This window comes from Parus major, chromosome 3 (assembly GCF_001522545.3).
Source record: "Parus major isolate Abel chromosome 3, Parus_major1.1, whole genome shotgun sequence".
NCBI classification, from domain to species: Eukaryota; Metazoa; Chordata; class Aves; order Passeriformes; family Paridae; genus Parus; species Parus major.
Window position 1 is genome coordinate 91,860,164 of NC_031770.1, and position 23,154 is coordinate 91,883,317.

Genomic DNA, 23,154 nt, shown 5'->3' on the forward strand with positions numbered 1-23,154 from the left:
CCTTATAATCAACATCATGCATTCCTTTCTGCAAATCTAACTGTGAAGTTCAGATTTAACCTCTCAACTCAGTTATGTTGAAAAGAGCATTATCAGCTATCACTATCCTTTAAGGTCAAGAGTTCAGAGAACTGCAGTAGCTGATTGCCAAATAGGAATTTTCTTTCACTGCACTACTAATATCTACTGTAGGAATATACTGGCATGATATCAGTGAAATCCATTTTTTTCCAGGTCAAGGAAATTCCAGGGAAAGAATTCTACCTATATTCAGAATTATTGAAATGCTTTATAAAAAGACAACTGTTCTTCTCCTATTATGTGTAAAATTAAACAGTACAAACCTCTTTACACACTTTTATCAAGTATGATGAGGCAAAGGAAGAGTTAAATAAGATCCAGCCATTACAGTATTTTAAATGTTGAGGTTTTCCATATTATGAAATTATTTTATTACAGAATGTTTTCTATGAACTCTTTTAGTTCTAGAGCAATATACTTAGATTTGAAGGAATGTTTGAACAAACTGGTTGAGAACTTGTTTAAAAGGTACGTCTTTCCTCCTTTATTTTAATAGGTGTTTACAAGAAGGAAGAAGCCCATTTGCTCTTGAAAGCTTTTCAGATTAAAGGACCAAGTGACATTTTTGTAAGCAAGTATGAAAACGACAACTGGGCATTAGATGGTTATGTAAGTACCCAGGTTGCTATGGATAAAGATGGCTGAGATCAAATTCTGAATTAATTTGTGATTATCTATGTAACTGTATCCATTTTTTTGTATTACAAATACGTAATCCAGTGCTCTGGATGTCAGTGTAGAGATTGGATTACCTTTTTTCTTTCAAAAATACCTACACAAACGTCTATCTGCTGTACTCTGATTGGAATTTTTAGTATATGAAAGGGAAGGAGGAGTAAATCAGCATATTTTGCCACGGTTTTGCCTTGTTTCCTTATATGGGAGTGGGAATTTTACCTTTAGTAATATTTCATTTTTTGATTTGATAAATACTTCACTGTAATAAAAGTACATTTTGAAGGTAAAAGCAATCTTGAAAGAAAACAGTGTTCTTTTACTTTTTGCATTTTTCTTTCTGCCTCATGATACTTTCTATGGAAAATAGTTTTAAATCTGACAATTTAGATTTAAGGCTTCTGTGGCTGCACACTAATTCAATTATGAATATAACATTTCAAGAATTTTAAAAGACAGCAATATACATTAGATATTATAAAATAATTCTGAAGTTATTTTGAAACTCCATTTAATACCAGTGCAAATAATTAAAATATTTTAAATAACAAAAATTGTATAAGCATAGAAAATTCACTAATATTTTTAAGACTAAAAGTGAAAATCTGGGCTCCATATTATCTATTTTAAGTCAGAAAAACAAGTGGCTAAGCATTGTTATTTATTCATTTCAGAATCTTTTTTTCTGTTTCAACATATTCTAGGTATCCTCAGGTCTTGAAAGAGGAGTTTTTACCTATCAAGGTGATATACATGGAAAAGACTTCGGAAAATTTATGCTCCAAAGACAAGGTACATGGTTTCATTGATCCACAATATGTATAATCTTTTGGGGTCTTGCAAAAATGAATTTAAATAATTACTCAGCTATCTAACTGAAGTAGGCACGTTTATTTTACACTACTATTACAAAACATAACCAAATATGTATATTTGAAATATACAGTTCAAATCCTAATTTAACTCTGCTTATTGTGTTACTATAACAGGTTTTCTACTGTAGCAACCCAGTAAGTGCAGGATGCTTGTTGTGTTGCACTCTTAAAGAGAATGCTATTGGAAGCACTTGCATTTCTTTTTGAAAGTACCAGGGATATCATGCAATACAAGCACATTTCCTGCTTAAATATATAAATTGTAGTCAGAATCATATAAGAAATTAGAAGAACAGAATCATCCCTAAGTCTGGCAGTGTCATTTGGAGAGTGACAGTTGCTGGTGGATGTTTTCAGAATTTGTATGTATTTGGACAGAATTTTACTTCACTGTATAAAATAAAAAAAATTATTAAATGGTGTCTTAGGTATGTAATACAGCTATGGGGTCAAGTGCTTTAGCAGCTGGCATAGGACTAGTTATTTTACTCATAAAATAGTTTCATCATAAAAACTAAATCATTTACTTATGAAATATTCTCTCATAAAATATTTTGGTAAATACCAAGTTTAAGCATCTGCATTTCCTGATCCTGAAACTACTGCAAAGTGGTCAAAGCACAGTATATACACAGAAAAGTACTGGTCTAGAAAAAGGAGGCAGCCGAGCCAATATTTCTATGGCAGACTGTATGTACATTTTATAAATTGCCTTGGTTCCATTAGCTCCACTGATGATGTACCCAGAGCTCTTTAGAGTTTTGTTCAATCTCTCCTGTACTTCTTTGCTCTATTAAGTACTGTAACAGCACTTATGCTAAGGATCTACTTGTTTTGGCCATCTCTCAAATTGCTAAATATGTTTAGTGACTAGGGGCAGAAATCCAGCTCTTCAGAGTCCCAGACTAAAAATTGACAGCTACCTAAAACAAAAGTTTGATTCTATGTGAAATTGATAACTCATGGCAGTAAATGAAAAATAAGCAGAAAGTTAAACAGCTACAGAAGTCTTCTGTGGATGTATTCTACAGTAGTGGAAAACATTGTCCATATCACCCTTGAGAGCTGTAATATGAGAGCTCAGAGTATCCAAGTTAATCCTGCAGTCCTGGACTGAGGACCTCCTGTCTTCAGCTTTGACATCTTGATAGAGAGCTTTCTGCTAATGTAGATACCATCTCTTGTACAAGATTGCTGAATAGACACTGATTTTATATAAATTGCTTATTCTGTATTGAATAAACAACAACTAAAAGGAAGCAGGAAATTTCCAATTTATTTGTCAATATCCTCTTATATTCAGGGGTAATTTGCATTGTTTTTAAATCCATTTTGTTAATGGATATTCTGCAAAGACAATCTCACATATCCTCTGTCTGAAGACTTAATATATTTCTGGTTTTTAAGTATTTTAAATTATTTGATGCCTTTAGAGTAAAACAAAAATATACATAAACTGGTGCAGACATAAAGCAATATGAAGTCTTCATCTACAACCATACTTCAAAGATAGTATTTATGGAAAACTACTTGTTTAAGTGGGAAAGACCAATGTATTTGATGAATAATTTTCTATCACACAATACTAGTAAACGACTAGTCTCAGTGGGCATCACAGAATCACAGAATATCCTGAGAGGGAAGGGACTGACAAGGAAAATCATGTCCAACTCTTAAATGAATGACTCATACAGCAATCAATCCACAATTATTAGAACTGTGGCTCAAACAACTAAGTATGCTCAGTCTTGGAACTAAATGACATGAAAATAGAAAGAACTTTTCTTTCTTAGTACTTTTTATCCTTTCTCAGAAGCAATTTTGATTGTAGCCTTAGAAAACAACCCAAAGGACAAAGAGTTTTGTTATAAGTCTTTTTGGAGAACTAGAACTGTACCTGAGCCTTATTAAGAGTGACATAATAATTGTGACACCAGATTATTTAACCTCTTTTACCAAGTAATCAGTAATTTCTGAGGGCTTTTTGTCTGTTAGGTTATAGCAACTTGGTTTCTAAAGGCTGTGAGTCTATGGCTAAATTCAGTTTCATCAACTGTTGAGTGCCTATGCCTCAAAACTAAATTTCTAGAAGATGTTTATCCTAAAATCTTCTTCATTCTAGTCTGGACAGTTCCTTTAAAATTGTATGGAAAAGTGGGTTTGTTAGAAGAGAAACCTTCACAAAATTATTATTTTCCTGTATTTATTTTCTCTGGAGAAATACAATGACCCACTTTTTTTCTTTTTTTTTTTTTCTTTCCTCAAAGTACTTTTTTGACTTGTCTAGATTGACATAACTTATTAACAAAAAATGAAATATGCATAATTAATTTGCATCTATGTTATATTAGATCAATGGCTGTGGAATACACATCCATTACTGGAAATTAATCAACTCTTAAAAGAGTTGAATATCATGAGATATGTGAATTTTAAATTTTGCTCTATAAATCATCCTTCCTCTCCAGATCATTTCACACAACTTCCACTACTCACAAGGAAACTCTACATCTAAACAGGGTACTGAAAGCTCCATTGTACAGAGCTGTTGTGTATTAGCTAAAGCACAAACAGATATCTGGAGTAATGGGCTATGAAACTGTATGGTAACACATGTCTACACCCTGTGAGGCACCTACCCAGAGTCTTTGCTGTCCAGGAGGTTCAGTCAGGTGAAGAAGTTCTAGCCTATGTTGTTCCTTGGAAGCTGCTGATTTGCTTTGTATTGGTATTTTTTTCTCTTTAATCCTTGACCTGCAAACCATTCTTGTCTCAGAAATTACTCTGTGGCATGTAATTCTGCTTTTCTAAATCTTGCATGGCTTTTGCTGTCACACTTTCTCTGACTTGAACAGTATTTCTCTTAGTAAAACTGAGCCATGCTGTACGGATGTCAGTCAACTGAAACTCCGAGTTAGGAGTCAAAAGAGAAATACATTAGATCCAAACAATGATAAAAAAATGTTCTTAGTCACATAATCATGGAATGGCTTGGGTCAGAAGAGCAGGGTTACCACCATGAGATCAGGTTGCACAGTATTTTCTTTAAAAAAGTATTATTTTCTGTTACGTATAAATGAGAGTATTTTTGAATCACCTCAAGAAGTACACAGCTTTTACATTCATGATTTCATTATGTGTTATCAAAATTTGAATTCACCTGACTGCTGCTGTTTTAGCAGCTAAAACCCTGTTATTATGTAAACTGTTAAAAAAACCCAAAAACATAACCATACTGAATACCCCTCCATTAAACAACATGTTTCCCAGGGACAAAGTATGGCTATTTTAATGAAAAGTAAATCAAATTATCTTTTGCATACATTTTGTGTGTGTGTTTATGTGTATATTTAAGCATTTCCACTTTTCTCTTTTCAGATGTGATCAATCACTACATTTATTTGGGCAGTACAATATGCTTTCCATTTCTTATCATGATAATGCTGTCATAAGAATGACACAATTCACACTATGTTTAATCACAAACAGCTCTGAAAATTATTATAATAAGTAGACCAGACCATGTTGAAGTTATACTGACTCTCCTACATGACTAGAATTTAGATTACGCAAAACTTCAGTGAAGTGTCTTTTCCCAATGAAAAGCAAATGCAATGCAGAGTCTGAACCTGATCAACTCCAGATTGAAACTCTCCAATTAAATATTGTAAACTTCAACCAAAACCGTCAAGTTTTGTTTCCTTAAGTGTGCTATTTAAAAAACTGTAGAGATACAGAATACGTGATTACCTCCACTAGAAGTTTTGTGTAGAGTATTAAATTAATCAGTTATCCAGCATAGATAACTTAAAAGAAACTCTTCTTGTATAATTTTGTGCCTGTTTTTAAATCGTGAGCAATACAACACTTTTTTTAAATTAACTACATAAACCAAAGAGTTTATACTAAGAATTGTTATGAACTTTATATTTTTTTCTGCTACTTGTACATTTAAATGTATCTATCATATGTGGCATGATAACAGCTTTGAGATATAAATTAAGACTTCATTGATCACACATATTTCTGTTTTGAAATTTGTATAAGACACTGAATACTAATTCCACATTTTTTGTTGATGTAAGTTGACTTCAAAGAATTTGTTCATTATCATATTTTTTATTAATTACTCCAAATAATTGGAAAAACAGCTGGAGATTGTGGTGGTAAAGGATAAAGGAAGTGATAGCTGAATGTGAGGTTTTTTTGGCTTTTATTTTAGAGTCTGTCATTTCTTCTAACCAATAAAAAGTGTTTAAATCAGAACTTCTAAAATGTCTATTAACTGTTGGAACTGCCCTAGTCTGTCTGTCTTTAATTTGGATAAGTTGAAGAATGTCCAGTACATATACAGTGCAGTACAAATACATAAGTTTATGCCAAGTTTATTTCCACAGTTTGAGATTTGGGACAAGTACTGGATTACTAAATCCCAAATATTTTTATAAAATGGTTGTATTCTAAAACAGTTAAATGTTAAGAGTAGTGTGATAAAGCTCGTAACATGATCCCAGCTACCACAATAATAGGTTTCTTAATTTGAAAAGGTTTTCCTTCACCAGTTCTGAAGAGAAATATGTAAAAAATCTAAAACATGACAGAAGATTAGGTGATAAAGACTATAATGCAATATTTTGTCATATTTTAAGTGATCAAATGTGGCAATACTGAAATTCCTAGGAAGCTTGACTTCATTTTAAAGGTATCTTAGTTACTTCCTAAAATTTAACACATTTCTTTAAATGTGCAAAGGCATTTTAATATTGACAGTTGAAACATCTATGGTTTAAAGATATCTCACAGAAAAAAACCAAACAAACTTATCTCATTTGTCTTTTGCATTGAGCTTGAACAACAAGAAATCACAAACATAAAATGGTTTGGGTTGGAAGATACCTTAAAGATGATGTAGTTCTAAACCCCCAGCTGTGGGCAAGGACACTACTCACTATATTGCCAGTGTCCCATCCAATCTGACTTTGAACATTTCCTGGGGTCATAGGAGAATTATTATTTTTTCTCAGTGTTTTTGTTTTCTCACTTGTTTGAACTTATTTAGATGTTTTACTAGACTGGTGTAGTTATCACAGTGGCCATGTCTCTGCTGTACAACTGGTTTGCACTAGAGTCCTAAAAAGACTGATTGATATTGTTGCTATGAATGAGGGAGTTGTGGTGTTTGAAACACTCTGTACTGCTGGTTTGGAGCATTTCTGAGAGGTAAACAGCAGTGTCTCCTATTCTTCTCCACTCTCAACAGCAACAATACCCCAAAACATCAAGCTCAGCTATCTGTCCAAGCCTGATCCTCTCTGTACATTCCCTCTGCCCTGGTCTTTCCTTCTTGAATGTGATCTATGTTGTTTTCTGAAGAGCTGTGAGTTCAAACTGGCAACTTGGATTTGGATCTCAAAAAAAATTCTTTTTCTATAAAATATTCAGTATTTTTCATCATAAAATTGTCTTTCATCCTTCTCAACCTGAATTACCAAAGCAGTCAACTATTTAAGCAATTTAGTGATGTGTCTATACTGATGAGAAAATATGTTCTGCAAAATGCTGTACAGTCTGGGTTGTCTGCCTGTCCACAGCAGGAGTGCAGCGAGGCTGTGCCACAGGCCACTGCTTTTGCATTCTGTGCACTGCTCTGTCCCAGGGCAAACACAGCTGCTGGAAGGCCTGGACATGGCTGCAGCCTTGGGAGGGTACTGAGCCAAACAGAACCACTGTGGCTTATCCTCAGTTTTTCCTTCCTTGCTCTTGTTTGTTCTGGTCTTGTGTTGCTTGTTCCAAACGGAATATTAAGACTGGAATGCAGGGCTTTTGAAGAATTTAATGTAGAATTTTGTAGAATTAATTTGTTTTTCAGAAGTTATATGGCTTAACTTTATTAAATGGAGTTATGAGTCAGTGCATTTAATAGTTACTTTACTTGCTGAATACTGTTTTCAAATAATTTTGATAGTTATTGGTATATCATGAAGTGGTATTAACAATATTTATACTACAATTCTGCATGCTATTTATTTCAAGTTTTTAAATAGAATTATTTTATCAAGACACCATCTTGTTTAACTCTTGAATAAAAGGAACATTATTAGCTAGATAACATGGGAATTTTATTTCTCCCCACAGATAATGTTAAAATTTTATTTCTGCCCCTTTTGTTTTATTTCAGGTCCTTTAAGTGCAGACACAGACCTTTCAAATCACTATTATGGTACAAACAGCAGTTCAGTTGCAGCTGCCATCCTGGTACCATTCTTTGCTCTAATATTATCAGGGTTTGCATTTTACCTCTACAAACACAGGTATTGTAAATGTTATTTATTCAATAATTTAATAAGCTTTTTGGTTTGATTTTGATAGGTGACTAGAGAATACAGTGCTAAAAGCTTTTAATAATATCTTTGCTCTAGAAAGACAAGTATTTCTAGGTATTCCCATGAAGGAGTTCAGTGCAGGGCAGTTCTTAATGGTGTACATTTTGAAAAATGAGTTGTTCTGTTAAGGAGCAAAGACCTATCAACCTTCTTGGTTCGTTAGCCTGCATCAGATTGAAATCTGAGGTCACATGTTCTATTTTTTCATTTTAATGCTTTATTAAATTGAATGTATGCTGCTTCTTTCTAAAAGCTTATTAATATTAATTGTATGAGCTGAAAAATCCATAAATCCCATGAGGGAACAGCCCATAATGTGACTACTTACAGTATGTGCTGAGTCAGCCAGTGATTACTGTAAGAATTGACACCACTTCAGGTCATATGAAACTTTTATTATGTCACTAGATAATACAATAAATCAAACAATATTGTCTTTGAAGGCTGTTATCTATGTATCTTCTGAAAATTTGTTTATTCTGAGAAATATCTGCAAAATAGTATTTAACAGGAACATGCTTTTTAAACTTTTGTTCTATAATCATGATACCAAGAGTATTTTGTGATTGCAAGAAATCACATAGACAATCTGAAGTCCACCAATGCCCTATAATGCAGTAGACTGTCTGCCTACCTCAGCATTAGATGATTTGGGAAAAACAAATTGCCTGGGGGCAATTGAAACTTGGGAACTCCAGTTAAAATTACCCATGTCCTAAAATATTGTATAGCCTTTTATTCATAAAAATTACCCAGGAAAAGCTGTCAAATGTATCTTCAAACTTGATATTGTAAGATACCTTTCTGATGCCTACAGGTCTACATTTTCAGACAGCTCCTGTTCTGCAGTGGTGGGGGGAGCTTTAAGAGCATTGTGAATGCACAGGCATTTGGATCTGGAGAAGAGATTAAATGAAAAGGGAAGAAAAAGGAGAGGCAAACTCATAAAAAAAATTATATTGTGACATTGGGGTACATTTTGTAGTTTATCCTATGAAATTTTTAATGCCCTATATGAGCAATAGAAATACATATGTATTTAAGAGAGATAAAACTCATTCTTTAGACAAGCAGCTATAATCCCTCTTTTAATGATCTGGCTCTGCAGCATTGCAGTTCTGCCTAATTTAAATGCATTATATTTGAGACAGGAAGTGTTTCTGATAATTTAATATTTCAAAGAATATTTTTCCTTTTCTTCTACTTTCAATGAATTACTTCCACTTCCACTAAACTGCAGGCTTTAGAGAGGATACCATGGTCATATTGCCATCAAAAAAATAACAATTTGATTAGTGAGGTAAACTAATTTTAGGTCAAACTTTTCAAAAGAAAGGATGTTCCAATGGAAAGAGAACAGAATCTGTAAGTTTTGAAGGCCTTTTCTTGAAATTACATTAAATATAAGAATAACAACATGAATTTTTCTAAATGATGCAATGGTAGCTATTCCTCTAGAGGCTCTCTGTAACAGAGAATTTGAAGGTCTTAGGGTACAATTTTATGGATGTTTCTGTTGTGTCTATGTCACACTAACATCATCTAATTAGGATCAGGGCTGTTATATCTTTTTTACACAGTTGAACCTTTTATCTGGCTGACAGGGATGACTTCAGGAATGATGACCACATCCCAATCTTTCTGAGAAAAAATAAAATATATTTAATTATTTATTCTTAGGAAAGCTCTTAGTTAACTTCTAAGATTGTTTAGTAGTTATAAAATTAAAATAGGCAGAAAAAACCATGTTTATTAGGAACAGAGTTATTTACATATTGTCAATTTCATTAGTGATATCTTTCATTGATAGCTTTCCCTATCTGCTATCCAAAACAGAATAATTTTACAAGAATAATTTTACTTTCAAGAACCCTTTTCTTAAGAGTCATATATATTATATAATGAGGGTTTTTTTTACATTTATTAAGCAACAAACACTTATATTTTGCACTCTTTCATCTTCTTTCTTGCCTTAATACAATTATATGTATAAAACAATATACTGAACTTTCTTATTATATTTCTTTAGATATTTCTAGATACTAAGATATTTAAGTTTAAAATAGTAAAATACTATATCATAGGATATCACTTTACTAGATATATCAGAAAATCTGCACAATTCTGGTTTACTTTTCATTTAATTATTAGCTTAATATGTTCTAACAGAGCTTTGCATAAAAATGTAAATGTTGTTAAAATTCTGATGTCTCTCATGGTGAGAAAACACTATCAAAAATAAAAGACTGTTTACTTTCAGTATCAATTGATGCTGAATTGCCAACATTTATGTGAATATCAGTTGGGATTTGATCAATATGTTTGGACAAGGTATTTAACAGTGTTAATAGTTGAAAGTATTTAAGGAGGTAGGAAGACATGCTGTGGGAGATCTACCTGATATAACTGGAATTGTAGACACCTACCTGAAGGTTACTACCACTAGCAGTGCAAGATATTCTGGACACTTGCTGCTGTATGCAGACAGAGTGGAAATATTGCTAATGATAATATGCTGTTGTTTTTTTCCCCAGAACAAGACCAAAAGTACAGTACAATGGATATGCTGGACATGAAAACAGTAATGGACAAGCTTCATTTGAAAACCCCATGTATGACACAAACTTAAAACCCACAGAGGCAAAGGCTGTGAGGTTTGATACGACTCTGAACACAGTTTGTACAGTGGTATAGCCTTCAGTGCCCAATATGACTGATTCATAGCCATACCTCTGATGGACAAGCAGTAATTCCTTTGGTGCCATATACCAGTTTCCCTTCTCTTGGCTTTGCTGCTGTAATCTTTAACATCTTCTGTCAGCCTACATGCAGCTAAATTTTCTGGTTAAAACGTGTCAGTCTTCGGGGGATCAGACAAAGAATATTTTTTCATCTTAAAGTTGGATCAAAATGCCTGGCTGCATCTGCTTCAAACCAAGGCACACTTTAAGGAAGACTGCCAAGTCATGCCAATTTGTCATATTTAATGCCTCAGACTTTCATATTTGTATGCGGCTGGATGCCTTTCAATGCGTTCTTCTGGGCACTTGGATAAATCCTTTGAGTACTGTGACAAATGATAGCACCACAGATTATCCCTGGGAATATTCTGAAGAAATAAAGCTCTCTTGAAGGAGGAGACAGCCTTCCTTGAGGTTGCATACACTTACAAATGCTTTACCATTGAAATCTTGCTAAAATTAGGAAAACTTACAGTATATTTTATTCATAGGGCAGTTTTGCCAATTCCCCAATCAGCCGTTAATATCGCAAAATATTAATGCACAATTTTTTGCACTAGGGTGTAATGGCTGAGTAAGATACTGGTAAAAATATACAGGGTTTCTACACACTGTCCATTGTATATAGACATTCACTCTTTGCCAAGCAAAACATTCCACAATAAATTTACTTGGAATATTAAGTTGACCCCCATGCTTAGCACCAGTTAAGATCTCGTGCTAGAGAGGATAATGTTTCTTTTGTCAATTTTTGACTAAATTCCATTGTAAACATGATTAGAAGTCACTGGATACTTTCAGCCAGAACAAGAGCCCATTTCTAAGAAATTTTCATTGCCACTATTGTTTTCTTCTGAAATCAGTCATCAGTCACCACTGTCAGTATCATACTATTTAACAGCAGGGGGGTTAGCAGCTATTGCTGCTTGCCATGTACAAATGTGAATAGTAATTTATTTTAGATAGCTCATAAAGCCTGTGAGCCTGTGCTCATAATACAGTCTTCCCTTTTGCATTTTTTTCCATTTTTCCTTAAATATGGCATCATTTTTTGATGTTACATGGAACTAAACCACATTACAGTAGCATAAATAAATCCAGTGCAAGTTGTCCATAAAAAGTGGTCATTCAGTTTCTACTTTGAACAGAGAAATTTTTACCAACTGTTTTCTGTTTATTTTACATTTTTTTAGACACTCTGCTTACTGCTTTTGTACTTTCACAGTTTGACAGAGACATTTATACACATAAAGTTTGAGTAATCATTAACATTTGCATAGAATCAGAGGTTTTGTTGAATGAAAATAAACAAAAATGTCATTGGGAAGATTAATTAAATTGAGTTTTAAAATTAGGAAATGATAGTAAGTAACAAAGCAAAATCTGGTTTTAATCATACACATTGAGTTCAAAAAGCAGGAAAGTTGTTTTGCTTTTCTTCTAATTCAAGACTATTTTTTTTGATGCTGTTGTTTTGTTTTAGTTTTCTGAATTTCAAAATGTCCTATTGTCCAGTCGCTATCTAAGCCTGTTGAAAAGTTTTTCTGAACTCCGTATGTGTGGGTATGGCTGCTGTACACAAAACAAAAAGGTAATATAAGCCCAGTAACAGGTTTTTCAGCTAATGTTGCAGAACACAACAAAAATTTCAAGGTAACCCTTGGTCAGCTTAACAACTACATCTGTTAGATGAAAAATACCAGCAATATAATACATAATAACTGTAGGGCCTGCAGCTGTTATGTTCTTCATATGAGGAAGAAACTCTGAAGAAAATTTAATAAATAGCCCTTTCCAGTCAGTTCCTCATTCATTTTGTTAGCAGTTTTTTGCTTTCTTTTTCGTTTTTTTCTGAAGTTATTGTGCAGTAAATTTCATTTCACTGTCCCATCTCAGAGCCCTTCACATTTCCTGAGAAATAACAGTCATCAGATAAAACTTGTCCTGATCCTCCCCCACACAGAGGAAGTTGCTTGGCAAATGAAGAGCTTCTGTAGGAACAGTGGGCCAGGAAGGGAAGATATAGTCTGAGTAAAGTTTCTGACAGGTGTTCAAAATTGACATTACTTCATTAAAAGTCTTTCTGTAGTAGCAATGACAGAAAAAAAAAAAAAAAAAGGGGTTTTGAAAAAAAAAAACATAGCTATTATTGATGTTTTCTAGTCCTGTCATTACAGTGTATGCTTCAGTGCCCTGTCTCACTATGACCACCAAGGAGTATGTTTGAGGATAAAAGAGAATTGTTAAATGGTTTGATCTTTTATATTAGAAAGCCCAGATTCCATGAAGCCATTATCCAGTGGTTCATTTTGCAAAGTAATGTAATGATTGCTTGTCCTGAGTGAGTGCTCTTTGATCAGGGACACTCAAAAAGAGCACACCAACAAATTATCCTAAGAGGTTTTCTTGGAGCGTTGATTAAACAGGAGCTTCACACTGGAACCCAAGTAAAACAAAAATATTGTGGTTTAATCAGTTCTACCCACACCTTTCAAATTCCTCTCCTTCTCCGGTATGTTTGAGTCTTCTGTTCAGGTTGGATCTTCTCCTGAAGTTATTATACAGAGGGCTGTGTATGCATGCACTTCGATATGGTGCTTCTTCAGAGTGAGACTCTTAAGATGATGTGCAGTGGCTGGGTAATGGCAGCCAGGAAATCTTTTTTTCTTGAGATATATGCAGAAGACTTTTCCCCCAGCGTTGACCAGATCATTATGACAGGCTAATAATACATGCTATATTTTTTTTAAAAAACAGGTTATGTGCTTCAAAGCTGTTAAAAACTGCTGCTTGTATCACACATCTTGCCTTTCTCCAGGCTAGCTGCAATAATTTTTTTTCTTGTGTAAAATATTTTGTAAACAAAAAAGTTGTTATTAAAAAAATAAAAAAAAAAAGGTGGGAGGGTAGGGGTGGGGGAATTGGGGAGAACGCCCGCATAATGACCAAGTCAATCTAATTTTCATTCCCACTATTCCATTCTGCCATTTCACTACATGCTGCTGTGACATGAAGTAGGTGCAAAAGAACTTTTTGTACAGAGATATATTTTTTATGAAGAATTTGTAAAATTATTAAATATGCTGTACTTTTTTGATTAATGTAGGTAAATTGTTAAAAATAAATGTTTTTACAATACAAAAAAGAAATTGTAATTTTCCCAATAATGTAAAATTTACCATCTTTAGCTGATTTTCAGTTCTGATCCTTATTACACTTGTATTAATATTAAAGTGGCCTGTTAAAAATCAAAAGTATTCTCTTTGGAAAAAAAAAAAAAAAAGAAACAAAAATAAAAGACTGTAATATAGCCTGTGCAATGCCACCTACCTTGGAAACAAAATCAGAGTTCTAATTAAATATTTAATTTTAGATTTTCATCTGTTGTGTGGCCTGTTCTTATCAACTTTGTTCCTTCTATTTCCTTTTATGCTTTAAATCTAAGATACTGATTTTTCATTGCATAATGTTTCAATAGAATCTTCGTCTTATCATTTTATGTTCCCAAACATTTTGTAACTTGGCAAAAAACAATCAGGCACTGTCTAGTGAGGAAGGATTCACCTCCTGTTATGTTACAGATTCAGATTTTAAAATAGGACTTAAGCTATTTGGTTGTTTTATAAAAAATAACTGGTTTATTCTTTCACAAGCCTGCATTCCACCCACGGAATTATGGATCACATGGACCGAGAGGTATTTCCAATTTTAACATCTGAGAGCTAGTTCTTCAAATGTACATACTTTGAATGAAATAAAAATGCTTTTAAAATGCTTTTATACATAAAGTTAGATATATATTTTAGTGTTTTCAGAATCAATATATGAAATTCTAAACATTTTTAAAAATATTTTAGTTTGTATTCACGTTAAAAAAAATTATTTACTTGGTGACAGCTTAGCAAAGAGTCAGTCTTCAAGAATACTCTACCCATTATTCCTTTGGAAATCAGTGGGAGTATATGAGTGTGGCTCACTTTTAGAAAAAGCTAAGATATGTGCATGTCCTTGCTACCTTTCTCATCCTTACAATCCATCCTTCTGGTAATACAATATCTTATAAACGGGTTTTAATAGCTCCTATCTCTCACAACAAACTGACCATCCTGGAACTAAGCTGTAAACTGTAATCACTAACACTATCAGCAGATATTGAGGCTCTGTCTGACAAGGAGTCATGATTTTTACCTCTTCCATAAACAGGAGTCTAAACATGCTGAACAAATGAGCTATTGTTCTTTTCACCATTGCCAAATTACAGTGACAGCTTTTAAAAATTATTTCCCCTTATGATCTATTGGAAAACACAGCATAGTATATCTAATTTTGTATTCTACAAAAACCATTTATAGAAAAGAGATTTTTTCTGGATGTTGAGGATACAGTTATGTAAGAGCCACTCTCAACTGAATCTGTAAAGAATGAACATACTTGTTTTCCAGCTGGCATCTACTATCTTTGTAGCAGCAGTGACTTCATAAACAGTATCAAAGCATAACAATTGGTATGATTTACTCAGAATTGAAAATGCATTTTTTAAAGCTGCATTTAATTTCAACATCCAGTAAGCTGTGTTAAATACACTGATGCCTGCTCCAGCATGATTTCTAACTCAAAACCACAGGACCTTAACGCCATATGACTAAATGCTTGTGCAAGCTGGGGTCAAAAGGTGAAAAAAGAAGGTCTTCTGCAGGATACTGCTTTTAAATAAGCCAAATAAATTGCTTTTAAGCATGCATCTGTAATGCACAAAGAGAAAACAAGAAAGCAGTTATAGAATAATAGAATCTTAGAAGGGCCTGTGTTGGAAGGAAGGGCCTTAAAGATCATCTAGTCCCTGCCATATGCGGGGATACCTTATATGTTTTAGGGGTTCAATCCAAAGGCCTTTGTATTTCTTAGAGTAAAACACTATTACAGCTTCAAAACCTTATTGATGACAGTTTCAAACACAAAATGGTTTCCACCAAAGTGCAGAGGATTATACCTTATATATCTTATATCTGAACCTCACCAAAAAAAAAAAAATAGTCAGAAAATGGTTAACATATGCGTATACATATGCCTAGTGATTATTTATCAGGACTTGATTCCATATCATATGAGGAATTAGAAGATCTTCCTAAGGAATAATACATATATTTTTTTATATAAAATTATACTAAATTACAGATGTATGTAGTAAGTATATAGAGATGTGAATAAACTTGGAGCCTAATCCACAGGAGAATTTGGGCTCAGTTTTTCAGTGTTTAACTTCCAGGAGTGTTTGTTGCTTGGCAGAGCTTAAGCAACAAGCTGTGCACCTACAGCCTATGAAAAAATGAGACCTCTTAGATTTTGCATCATGTAAGTTCCACAGAGCCCAGCAAGCTGAGTAAAGCTAGCTGAACTAAACAGTAGGAAATACTTAAGCAAGAGGAATGCTTAAGCATCTCAGCTTTGGCCTGAGGAACATACATCTTTTCACTAGGATTCATGACAGAAATCACTCAAAGCTGGGAAGTAAGTCATATCAGTTGGGTTGGGGTTTTTTGCCTGGAAGCCCCAAAACACAATGGAGAGTTAGCATTCCTTCTCCCCTTTACACCCAAGAGCATATGGTTAAAGTGGTCAAATTAGGCATTAAGGGTCAGAGGTCAAAATCTTCTTTAGCTTGAGAAGCAACTCTTCTTTAGCAAGAGTTGTTAATCATAACTAAGATTGCTATAAGCACACAGCTGTTAAGAGCAAGTCCTGGGAAATTATCAGTACCTCTTTCTCCCTGCAGTGCAGTATTTGACATAGTAAAATTTTTGAAGAATTCTTTTTGGATTGTGCCTTGCAGACAAAATATGAAAGAAGGAAGACTCCTTTTAACCGTGATGTAGGTAAATTAGCATGAAGAATAAAATTGTGTGCCTGGTGGTCTACTACAGGAAGAAACGATGGTTGGGTTGAATATCAAAACATCCTTAAAACAAAGGGTTTTGAGGATATAAATTTCAAATTTAGGATATGAATGTCAAATAGAAACTATAGTCCTCTTTGACTTTTGTTGTAAAAAAAGTTTGAGTTTGCCAATGCTACGAAAAAACACAAGGAAAATTTCTTAAAGGAAAAGATTGCACAGAAAAGCAGTATTAAAAGAACACACTTCCATGCTTAGAAACATTCTCTGACAGTGCTATATTTTTTAGTACAAATAGTCTTAAAAATTTGAGAGGCTCTTAAAGCAGAATTGCTCACCAAAAATGCTCATCAAAATGAGCTTTATTGTTTATCCTTCTATAAAGGCTAATAACCATGTTATTTTGCAACTGTAACTAAAATAGAATAGATGGTGTACATTAGATGAGGAGCATTTTACTGTCAGTGTGTAATAAGCATGGGCAGAATGTGTTCAGCAGACTGAAGTTTTTGACATATTTAGCAATATTAGATCATGCACTCGAGTTTAGTTAGCAGGTAAGAAGCTGCCTATTCTAAAACAGCTCTAGACAAATCCAAACCACAAACATGGCCATCTGAGATACACTAAGATGGTGTTGAAGTGAGTTCAGTACTATGTTGTACCTCCATGGATATTGTATCTGAGTAGAGGCTGTTGGGGCAGTGCAGAGACAATCTGTAACTTAGGACAGTTCTGTTGAAGTCCTTTAGTAGAACTTTCCTCTTATATGTCTTGGCTATCCCTATCCATAATATCCACATAAATAGAGCTAAACAGTTCATGAATCTACGCTGAAGGTAAAGGATCAATCTAGATGTTGATTTAGCAGGGTAGTGAAGAAGACTGTGTTCTCCATTTGGCATTCTGGTTGAAGCTGTCTGTTGATCTAAGTCATTAGGTAGGAAAACAGGTTTTGGAAAGGAAACAAGTAAATTTGATTCAGAATAGAGGGATATGGAGGAAGTCTTCTATTATTCATCTCAAGATGAATAAGCACTTATACTGGGTTACAGGGGTTATGGACTTGAGGGTATACTCCACGTAGATACACTTCTACAGCAGTAATCCATATGTGAGCATCCCAAGGCATATGAACAAACCTGACTGAATTATTCATAGGCCACAGCACAGCAGTAGTATGGCAACCTGATACAGAGCTCTTCCACTAAAGTGAAGAGCTGCTCTTTTCCAGATGGACTTGAGGTAAGACTCTGGATCCTTGCTCACACAAAGTGGCTTGAAATAACAAAGACAATTAGAGGGATTAGCATATTCTGTCTGATATGCTTCTTTCACAGAAACATTGAAGAAGACATGTTGGTCGTAAGAGGGGGTTGACCTGAGAAGCTGTGCAGAGACGGGTTGTCAGGCTTGGCTGTTAGGACAGATGGACGAGGCTCTGTTTAGAGCTCTCTCAGAAGTAGAAAAATAGTCAGGAAAAGTGGTAAGGGGTCAGCTGTGGTAAGGAGGTCAACTGTCAGTCCTGATGGTTTTGTTGATGGAGTCATAAGGAAGACAAGGTGGAGGAATGCACCAACAAGCATGAGAACAAGGTTGTTCAAGGACCCTTTGGTCTGGAAAGGTTAGATGAAGAAATTCCTAGAGTGCTTGAATCCCTGAGACTGAAGATCCCTCAAAACATCCAGGATTATGCTGATCAGCTTGACATTGCTGAAAAAATGGAATTAACATAAGAGTTTACTTCCACTTCCCTCCAACCCCCTTCCAGTCCCAGCTATCCTTTTTCTTGTTCATGATAATTGGCTTTTGTTTGTTTTCTGAATATAATCCATCATACCCTCTTGATCCCCTTTTTCTGTTTTCTCTGTAACTCACTCTCCAGTTTTCTATGACTTGATGAATAAAATATGTAATTCATAAGGATTTTGCTTGTGACTTTTAATTTCAGGGAACAGCAAAGTCTAGTTAAGGTGGGAGATGTATCTGAGTGGTTGGGAGGGGATTTCAGAGCTTGATATTTTTAGGCAAGGGTGAGGAATAAACGAAAGGCGAGTCAGGTAGGTTGGCAACAATTTGCATATGAGGAAAGTAAAGGCAAAATGAACTGTTTCATCTATTTCAGGGGTTTGTTTGTTGCTTTTAACTACTGCTGTAATGTGCCAGACTTAGAGCACTGCAGCTATCACGCTTGGGACATGAACAGCTGATCAAGCATGACTTCCCCATTGTGACTGCATACTGATGACTTCCAATCACTTTTCTGTCCTTCATGTGACTGGCAATGTGTTGCTGAAAACACTTGTCCTATCTATTAGTTGATCCTTCCATCTATTTGTTTCATCATTCTGATTTAATGCTGCCTTAGAAAAAATGTATTCATAACTTTTCCTTTGGCCTCTCAGGATTTTATGCTTTGTCTTTTTTATTTCTACTTTCTTTGAAGTCTAAAGGATGATGAGAATATGACAGCCCTTCATTTCCTGAGTAGCTCAGTACTGTGCCTTCCCAAGTTTGCTTAAAGTTCACCATCTCTACTGTATTTTTTTCATATCAATAACCTGATCAAATTGTGACATTCGTTTTTTAACTTTCATTTGAAGAAAGCATTTATGTGTGTGCAGCCATTCTCACTTGCTTTCTCACATACAAATACATGCAAATTTACTTTTCATTTTCTTTAGAGAAAAAAATCCAAACATTTTTCTATTTTCGTGTGAACTCACATAGTAGCAAGAAAGCATATGTGCTAATGTGCTAAGGAAGTATTTTTTTTTTTATTTACTTTGATTACTTTAGAGACTATAAAGACTCGAAAACATAGCCTTTATAAAACAGATAGTTTTTCTCTTCCAACAATATGTTTTGTTTTTAATAAATTGCATTTAATTAAAATTTCTAATTGCCCTACAAAAATTGTTAATCCAAAATTATCCTTGGAGTAGGTCTTTCAAGTAGTGCATCATAAATAGCTTAGTGTCCTATTTGCACCTCCTGCAACCCCTTTTCTGAGTATCTTAACTATAACTGGTTTTAAAGTTTATTCCTAAATCCAAGAATGAAGTGAGAAATTGAATGAAAATGAAATCTGGTTCCCTGTAGTCTTGCTTATTTTTCTTTTAGTCATGTTTTTAAATCAATTAACTCTTTCTTTTCAGGAAATTTCTACAATACTACTGGTTTTAATATTCCAATCCTTGTCAAAAGGCTTGTGCGAGACTCAAGAAATTAGTGTAATTTGCTAAAGATTCAAACTTTTCCTAAGAAAGGTATCACTGGGCTTTTACTTACTTAATTTCTTTTAGAAGTTTATTTTCAGGTGAACATCTGTCCATATCCATACAGGATGTGTGCAAGTTAATCCACTGAATGACAGACTCATGTGGGTTCAAGGAGACTCTCGAGCTCCTTGAACTCCACCTTTAAGCAAGGCCAGTCCTCTGGATCTAAGGCCAGTATCCTCTGGATGCTGGATCAAAAATTCCCATATTCCAGCTTATGTTGGTTGTTTCTTGTCCTTCCATTGTGAGTCTGGCTTGGTAGACAGTGAGAGATCTCCCTTTATACTTTTTTAAGGTTCCTAAGTTCTTCTGGCCTCTCCTCATGTGTGATATGCCCCAGATAGTTACTGAAAGTAAAACCAAAAATCATCACCTGTGTTAATAAAAAAACAGCACCAAGGAACACTCTCTGGTCCTGAAGATAAGGTGTTTTAGCAAGGATTGTACTTATGTAGCTGGAAACCAGGAAACAAAATTAAAATCTGAGTCTAAGAGTGGAAAAGAGAGATGTCTGGAAGGGTCTTAAGAATTTCTTTCCAAAATATTAACCCAATTTACTGCTGAGAAAAAACCACTTGTGAACTAGGGGACATTCAGAAAAAATAAGATTTAAAAAAACTATTGATTGTTAAAAAGACATTTCTGGTCTTTATGGCATCAACTTTTTTCTTTTTTCCCCTCCAGGTGCATTAAATGGTAGTATGTTGAATCCATTGCTTCATTTCTCACAAATCTCGTACAAATACTATTTTTATACACATAAGCAAAGATGATTTTAAAGGTCATGTTAAACTGAATCATTAATCAACAAAAATCCAGAAATGTCTCATATTTAGTGCACCTGCTGCATTTTCTTTCAGGTTTTCTCTAGCTTCGTACACTAACTAACTGGTATTGCACAAAACAGTGTTTTCATGAGATACTGCAACTGATGAAGCCATGATATGTGCTCTACAAACTTTGCAGCACATACTAATCACCACAGACAATATAGAAAACCTTTCCAATTGTAGAAATCATTAGAGAACAGCTGTCTTTATGCTTTCTTTTAATTCTTTTTACTCACACTCCATAAGTTTCAGTTTCTCATTCTTTTAGTTCTTCATGTGCTCTCTGTTTTGTTATATAAACTTTATATAAAGTTACTAAACTTTAATAGCAGAAATATTTCACCTTCACATTTATTCTCTTTTTTTTTTTTTAACTAATGAGGAATAAATCTTCATTTTGAGAAAGTTTTAAAAGGAAGAGGTTGCTGTGAAATACTTAATATATGCTTACATCTTTCTGATTTTTAATTCTGTTGAAGTAGCTCAGCCACATATGTAGAGATCTTACACTTTGAATACTAAATTTTTGTATGAATACTCTGTTTTTGTCCTTGCTTTTTGTCAAGCTTTTCCATGAAACAGATTCTTTTCTGTTATAGCAACAGATTTGCACCTGGCTGACACCTTAAATTAATCCAAGCATTTTTTGACAAGATACAAAAATGGTTCCATTATTATTACATTGTCAGCTTCCCAAAAGCTTCAAGCAATTAATTCTGAGAACTTTTTGACTATATTTATCTAAATTAATCCTTTCTATATGTCACTGTAATAGAAATTCCTTTATTTTTATGTTGCATTTTGAGGCATGGCTTGTAATGTAGAAATATCAGGTACCTTGGTTTATTGTGTTTTATGCAGGCCTTTTTATTTTTTTCTGTTTATAAGATCTATATGCCAATGTTAGGAGAATGAACCAAAAGCTGTATTTCATCTTCAGAAATTTACTGATCTTCTTAGGAAAGTAATTTGGAATTGGAAAAAATAAACATTTTTAAGTGCTGTATTAAAAATATGTTAGAAACTTGTTATCAAGAGAGATAACACTAGATTTAGACAAAAACACATCTAGAAAGTTTGTTTTTTTAAAATTAATATACTTAATTAATAATGCTTTCCTATAACTATTAGTTCCACCTGTTTTTTGTGGACACAAAATCTAACTATATTCTAATACCAGGACAGAAGTTGTCTTTTAAACAAGGAAAATACTTTTTGTTCTAGAGACAGTGTAAAGTTGAATTTTGATTTATGTCTTAAAAGTTACTCTGTAGACAAAAGAATTGTTGAATAATTGAATTATTTCATACCATATATTTTGTCAAAATCTACTGTCATGGAAATATGCATCTTTGCAGATTTCAAGTGACACTAGCAGGCCTTTTCAACATTAATCAAAAGTTAAACCTCAATGTTCTTTCATATAAAACATAAAATGCACAGTCTTCAGTCACAAAATTCTCACTCACACAATCCTGAATCAGATATTTACACTTGTTTTGTGTCAAATATGTTTTCCTAAAATAGAGGTCAAAAAGAACCAAATCTCAGCTTTAATTGGGATAAGTTACTTGCATTGAAGTTTCTTTTTTAAGGACTGGATGCTGGTTTAAAATTATGTTGATGTCCAGTGTGTGTGAGCTTCCTCTCCATCAAACTTTTTTATTTTATATATAGCTGAAACTTGAGAAAATACCAAATTATGTTTGAATTAAAAAATTTATATGGAATATTTATAGTCTTATTTAAATTGAAAGATTCATGAACTTTTGAACATAACATGGTACTTTTTCCCCTTATACTGGATTTCTGATTTCTATAGTTCTTGCATGCCAAGTAGAAGTAAACCCTATATAAAATTTGTGTTTCACTTCACCATAGAGAGTTATTTTGGGAAGTTTGTTCTAGCCTGACACTTTGAAGAATAACTTATCCTCATTATGACACACTGAGGGACAGAAGCTCTTGTGAACCAACACAACCAGTTACTTTGTGTGCAATTATCTCTGAGACTCAAGCTGATTGTATGTATAATTTCGGAGTTTTTCAAACAGAATTTTAATTTCCCCCCAAAAGTAGGAATGTTGTACCCACAGGAATATTGTACGCAACAGAAAAAAACCTACCATTATTGTCCTAGCCTCAAAAAGGCTTACTTAGACTTATTTTTGGGATTGTGTATTAGATAACATTGCTCGAATTGTTTTGCAGGCAAGAGTCTTGTATTCCTGTGAGGGGGTGTGAGATTTGAAAAGTTTTTGAAACAATTGTGTTAGGGAAAGCAATAATTGTGCATGACTTGGTGAACATTTAAAAGTTCTGACCCATCATTTTCATTACTGAATGTGAAATTTAAGACCTAATGGAAACATCAAAGTTTCTATTGCTCTATCTG

At 33.9% G+C, this 23,154-nt stretch overlaps 1 protein-coding gene across 2 annotated transcripts in view; it reads left to right on the plus strand.

Annotated features, from left to right (window-relative positions):
• The window catches only part of CSMD1 (CUB and Sushi multiple domains 1), a 1,067,087-nt gene extending 1,052,952 nt beyond the window's left edge, over positions 1-14,135 (plus strand). For both annotated transcript variants that reach the window (XM_015621308.3, XM_015621309.3), the window contains 4 exons: positions 578-690; positions 1,461-1,548; positions 7,810-7,942; positions 10,549-14,135. In XM_015621308.3, the coding sequence (XP_015476794.1) occupies positions 578-690; positions 1,461-1,548; positions 7,810-7,942; positions 10,549-10,708 (494 nt within the window). In that variant the 3' untranslated portion in view covers positions 10,709-14,135. The remainder of the gene's footprint in view (positions 1-577; positions 691-1,460; positions 1,549-7,809; positions 7,943-10,548) is intronic.
• The last annotated feature ends 9,019 nt before the right edge of the window (positions 14,136-23,154 follow it).